General features: G+C 48.3%; 1 protein-coding gene across 1 annotated transcript; it reads right to left on the reverse strand.

Annotated features, from left to right (window-relative positions):
• Positions 1 to 1,795: 1,795 nt before the first annotated feature.
• On the reverse strand, positions 1,796 to 5,033 carry PtA15_10A703 (uncharacterized protein; the record flags this gene model as incomplete). Its single annotated transcript, XM_053160907.1, has 9 exons — positions 1,796 to 2,441; positions 2,516 to 2,579; positions 2,649 to 2,756; positions 2,879 to 3,282; positions 3,367 to 3,449; positions 3,547 to 3,640; positions 3,724 to 4,205; positions 4,291 to 4,615; positions 4,732 to 5,033. 9 exons carry the CDS (start codon positions 5,031 to 5,033, stop codon positions 1,796 to 1,798), a joined length of 2,508 nt encoding a protein of 835 aa, XP_053024834.1.
• Between the last annotated feature and the right edge of the window lie 762 nt (positions 5,034 to 5,795).

Consider the following 5,795-nt stretch of genomic DNA (forward strand, 5'->3'; position numbering starts at 1 on the left):
CATTTTCATCACATTGAAAAAACCAGTCCGGTACAAGGAATCACGTCTTTTCCTGCATCTGTTTATTTACAGAATTGGATATGTACTTTGGGCCTACCCAACCACAAGCTTTTCAGGAATGGCTGTACATCTAACTTAACACCAGCCCCCCCTGGTGGGAGGCTTGCTGGCAGTGAAGCCGCCACGGAGAGCGCTCTGCGCCGGTCCCCCGGTCCGGACCTCCGTTGACCGTTCGAGTGGCTTTGTTAAGCTAGCAGATATATAGAAACACATTCAAAGCATGTGCAATTAATCCTCGAAGTTGAAGTACAAAAACATATCTCATCATCCTACCATAAAATTTGCAAAGAAGGAGGCTTGAAGCTTTCATGTGATGTGCATACTGTTATCATTCTATAAATCTGGAGGCTGACAGCCCTAAATGTACTGAGTAACAAAGTCTGAAAACTGAGTTTTTCCCTAACTTAACTAAGACCCTCTCTTTGTGGAGGGGGGACGCCGTCCCGCAGGGACCCTCCAAAGGAGGTACTTATACACTATGCGCCAGTGCTTGCCCTACTCTTTCTTGTTTTTTTGCTGTTTTCCATTCTATTGCTTGTACCTCCTCAGTCGTGAGGAATAGAATGAAGGTTCCGCTGAGCCAAATGACCCCTTCCTTCTCCTGCATCTTGTAGGATATGTAGCATTATTTTTGGACCTTCTCACCATTTTTTACTGTCATAATAAGACTTTCAAAGTGCTCAGGTTTGATGGCACCACTCCCTGTACTCTGACTGGTGGCTTTACATTACATAAGCAGCCTGCAGATGTATTGCCCATGGAAAACAAGGAAAAAGACCAATTTTGAAGTGAGTGGGACACTTGATTTTTGGCATGCTTGTAGAGAAGAAGCAGGCGGTCATGGCACACTGAACAAGAAAAAAAAAGGTTGAGTGGATCAAATTTGATAGTGTTTCTAAAATAATGCCCTGCCAAATGCCAAAAAGAGTAGGGCGGGTAGGGGGGTATACGGCGCAAGTCCCTCCTTCGGAGGCTCGCTTCGCGAGGGGCGCTCCGCGCCAGCCAGGCTGCACCAGGCCCTCCGAAGAGGGTCTTGTGTTAAGTTAGAGTTTTTCCCTCTTCCACGCATCCTCACCATGTTAGTCTCCGTAGTTGTAGCCAACACTTTCTTGCTGGACATCCATGAAAACTTCTGGGCGGGAGCCTCTGGGATCATATGGGCATGGTATTTGCTTACACACATTCTTCTTCTGACCTCCTGGCCCACAACCTGGAATAAACAAAATGCAGAAATATCTTTTCATTCCTTTCAAGTATATAGATTGATATATCTGGGGTAATGAAATAAACAAAACTTGGAACATTACAGACGATCTGACTTAATTGTATATAAAAACCAATAAATAAAATGAATTGCGAGTGATGAATTTCAAGAGTAGGTTTTTTTTCTTCTTCGTTTTTCTTTTTCCTTGGTGCGAATGGCCATTGCTCTTCGGCGAATTTCGGGGTTTATGTTTGCTCGGATGTTGAGGAGGACGATACTGAGTTGGAATTATTGGACTGGGAATTCTTTTCTTTCATTCTTGTAAGGAAGCAACGAAGCCTAGAGTAGCTGAGGGTTGTTTGAAATGTGGATAAAAAAACTTTCTTTCAAGGAGATAGATGGCAGGGTTGAGGGCCATGATAAAGGTTTCATAGGTGAACAGAGCGTGGTTGGTCGCATGAGCTGTACAAGGCGCCGGTGACCGAGGAGGACTAGAGCCGAGTGATACTGATCGGAGTGATTGAATAATTTTTAGGAAAAAGGGGGACAAGTCCAGTTGAGGACGGGGTTCCCATGGACATCAGTACCTTGCTCGACGCTCTGTTTGAGGGGGTAGCAGAGATCGATCCCGTGCATCTCGGAGCCCTGCTCCGGACTAGAATGGAGGGGGTAACAGAGGTCGAGGGTGGGGCTAGGGTGGACCTCGGGAGCCTGTTCTGGGCTCGGGTTGAGGGGGTAACAAAGATCAAGCATCGGCGTCCTGTGGACCCCGCCAGCCTGCTCTGGACTCGGCTTGAGTGGGTAGCCGAACTCCCGGGCGTCCGCTGGAAATGCCGGGTTGGCACTCAGCCCGATAGTGGCGTCTTCCCGTTGCTCGGTTGCTGGTGGGGCGAAGCGGTCGAACTGGTTCTCCGGTGTTTCATCGGCTTTCCAGTGGAACGCTTCCGGTGTGTCGAACTCTTGCCACTCGCTCAACCCGCCCTGGTAGCTCCGGGGAATGCCTACACGAGGCCGGGTTGGGTCGAGGAAGTACTCCAACACCTGACACGCCCGGCCGATGATCGGCGAGGAGTTGGTCTGCAAACGCGAGAAGCACTCGATAATGATCGTCCGCATCTCGCAGTTGTTTGGTTGTGAGGGTTGGTCAATCAGTTCCAGCGATAATGTCAGAGCCGCACTAGATGAACAGATCCACATAATTGAGCTTTCATGATTTTCTACTATGCGTGAGCTTTCCGGCATGTCTCTTACCTGGCTATGGCCGAAATAAATGCAGTGGGGAGCTTGGTGTGACGGTAAAGATGAAGCAAGCAATCTACCGTGAAGTATTTACCCTTTAGATTCACAGAGATGATTCAAAGTTTATCAAAGATATACTACTCACAGCTGCTTCGCCTTACTATCTCGCGATGAGCATCAACATTGATTACAGACTTTATTGAGTCGGATGATGTTTGTTTAGTATAGAGCAATCCCCGGTGAATTTTGGACCCTAGGTGCCAACATCAGTGAGAAATTCGAATCGGTCAGGAATAAAACTCGTCACGCAGGTCACCTGGGGTAGGATAGAAATCGATACCGAAGTGATTTTGGAGAAAAACGAGTGCCACTTACTGATGTGCCAAAACCCAATGTAGAATATTTGCTGTCCGTTACGCAAGGCATCGTCTATTGGACCTGCTGGCCGTAGCGGTCTTTGGAACAAGTTGGAGAGGTCGAGATCACTGGCCAGACGCTGCTCAGGGGGGACGTTTGCCTCGAGGGCGACTAGATCCTGATCGAGTTTCCAGATATCTGAGAGGGTTGCCAGGGGTTTTCGCTGCGCTAGAAGCTGACAACACCGGTTATTGAACTTGCCGAGCTCGAACCGGCTCCGAGCTGAGCGAAGATCCAGAGGGGCCATCTGGTCGTCAGGGAAGGTATTCGAGGCATAAATCTGTCGAGACACTGGGAGCTTGGTATCCGAATTTTGAAGTCTCAGGACACTATGGGATGTTGCCCCAGTCGAATAGAAGTGTCTGCGGTGGTTAGAAGACGGGTGAAGCCAACAATCAGCAAGGGAAGTAAGATCGATCGAGAATATTTCTCTAATTGTGACTTACGAATCAATCGTCACCAGAGCCCACCACATACGTCGACGGTCATCTTTTTCTTTCGATGACATATAACTCGGAGGGTCGCGATGCTAATGACCGTTTTGATTGGTCAGGAAGATGTAAATGGCTGAAGATGGAAATAGATGAAGACAAGACAGTTGGATAAAGCGATCTGGCCGTACTCACCAAATTTAGTCGTTCAGAGACGTCAACGGCAACTGCGTGAAGTTTGAGCATTTGAGGCGAGCTTCCCATTAAGCCGTAATCTGTCTCAAAGAATCTAAAAAGTTGAGGAGTATGTATAAGTGACCCGGTTGCTCAACATGTGGATATTCAGAGAGTTTCTGATGGACAAGGACTAACATTGTCGAAGTCAAGATGATCAAAACCCGCATGGCCTCGACGGTTGGGTTGTGGTCAAGTTCAGCGCGCTGGAGAGCCATGACGGATAAATCACACCACTTCAGGATCCGTTCGCACCGCTTGCGAGAGAGCTGTTCGTTCTCATTTGTTCCAGCCCAGTCCAAACAAGCAAGAGTGAGCCGACAGACCGCCAGGGCGAGTGCGATTCGGGTCCATTGTTCGGGAGTGGTGGGGCTGATACCCAAGGATCGGTAGTGGTGCACCTCGGCCTCCGCCACGTTCATCTCCGGCTCCGTCAGTACCTCGAAGTACCAATCGCACGACATGAGAAATCGGCGGAAGAGGTCGTGGCATTCATTTTCGTCCGGCAGGATTGATGGATCAAACCTTGACAACTGTTGATATCTACTTTCTGCTTGGTAATCCGACCAATTTGTCCAACGTGTCGATTGCTGCCAACGGGGGATTTGGTGTTGGCGAAGCTAGAGTAGAACATATCAGATTTATAGTATAAATTAGTCTGACAAAAAAAAAAAGAGTCAAGCGTCGCCGATTGGTTAGACTCACTTGCACCAAAGCTGGATGGGTGGCCTTGAAAAAACTTTGATCGGGCTCTTTTCTGAGCCACAACTTGGAGAAGTGGGTGACGAGATTGTCAGCCTCGAGGTCAATACCGAAGCCGGTATCGCAGGAAGGGATACGATTCTGGAGGCTGAAGTTCATCTCATAAGCTTGGACGGCCTGACGAGCGGTTACATCGTTTAGAAGCTTATGGAGAGTGTCGATCTTGGCCATCACATCCTGTCGGTCTTTCTTCAGTGAAATCGCACTCTTTAGCAGTTGGTTTTGTGGGTAGGGGGCACTGGACAGGCTTCCCTCGGCAACGCCCTTACTGTGAAGCAAAGAATTGATGAATCAGATCGCCTTTTTAGCAATTTGTTTTAAAATCGATCTATGTATGCATGTATACAAATAGATTTGCTTGCGATTAGTGTGCAGTGCACTCACGTTGGGCGGCCATCGGTGTATTTGCAGTCGGCTTTAGATTTCTGGCATGGTCCGCACGGTTGCCCAGAATCACACTTAGATTTGCGGCTCCGACAGCGATCGCACTTGGTGATTGGACGCGCCGGACGCCGTGCGGCAAACGTAGGCGGGTTGATTGGCGAGGGTATGTGAGGGATGGCAGGGATCAGAGGGATTTGTTGGGAAGATGAGGCCTGGATGTGATTTATCGAAGCCATCGGCTGTGGCGGCTGTTGAGGGTAGATGTCGTTCGAGGTGAGTATAAAACTGTTGGAGTACTCCATGCCAGGCTGATTGGAGTTTGTCAATGGGTAGTTAAATGGGTGATTGGTGGGGCTGGAAGGATCTCCAGGGTCGAAGCCTGTGGGGTCTGGCTCAGCGCAAAGTTAATGCCCGAGTTGAGAAGAGGGGGGAAGGGGGAAGAAGATGAAGCAGGTCAGAAGAGGCTATTGCAAGTTGCGCGTGGGTTTCATGAGGGAGAAGGATTGGGAACTAATTAGAAGACAAGAGTCCGGAAAGAAAGAAAGAAAGAAAGAAAGAAGGAAGGAAGGAAAAAAAGAAAGAAAGAAGCAAGGAAACAAGGAAACAGGCAGTCACTTATAAGTTATAGACTTGCGTTAGGATGTCTGAGGAGAAGAGGATCGCCAGTGCAGTGTAGTATAGTACGAGAAGGGAAGGGGACTGCAGCCAGTGGACAGTCTGGAGATCAACAGACCCCTAGAAACACTTCTACAATATGAGAGTTATAACATTTGTTTGAATGCCGTACAGAAGCGTACAGATGGTTAATAAAATTCGATGGCTGGATGACTTGTAAAGGGATCAACCGAACTACCTCTGAGTTGTACAGGCTGGGACTCCACGCAGTCGTGGACTGGGTGTAATATTTATATACTACAAGAATTGATGCTCAAGAGAAGAGGAGAGAAGTCTTGCCGCATACCTTCTCGACCTTCCAGGGAGTTTTAAAGAACTGAATATGATCAAGAACAATGGAGAAGAAATCACGAAACACCGGCACTCGATGAGCAGTCCACACTCGATGG

Source organism: Puccinia triticina, chromosome 10A (assembly GCF_026914185.1).
Source record: "Puccinia triticina chromosome 10A, complete sequence".
In the NCBI taxonomy this organism is placed as follows: Eukaryota; Fungi; Basidiomycota; class Pucciniomycetes; order Pucciniales; family Pucciniaceae; genus Puccinia; species Puccinia triticina.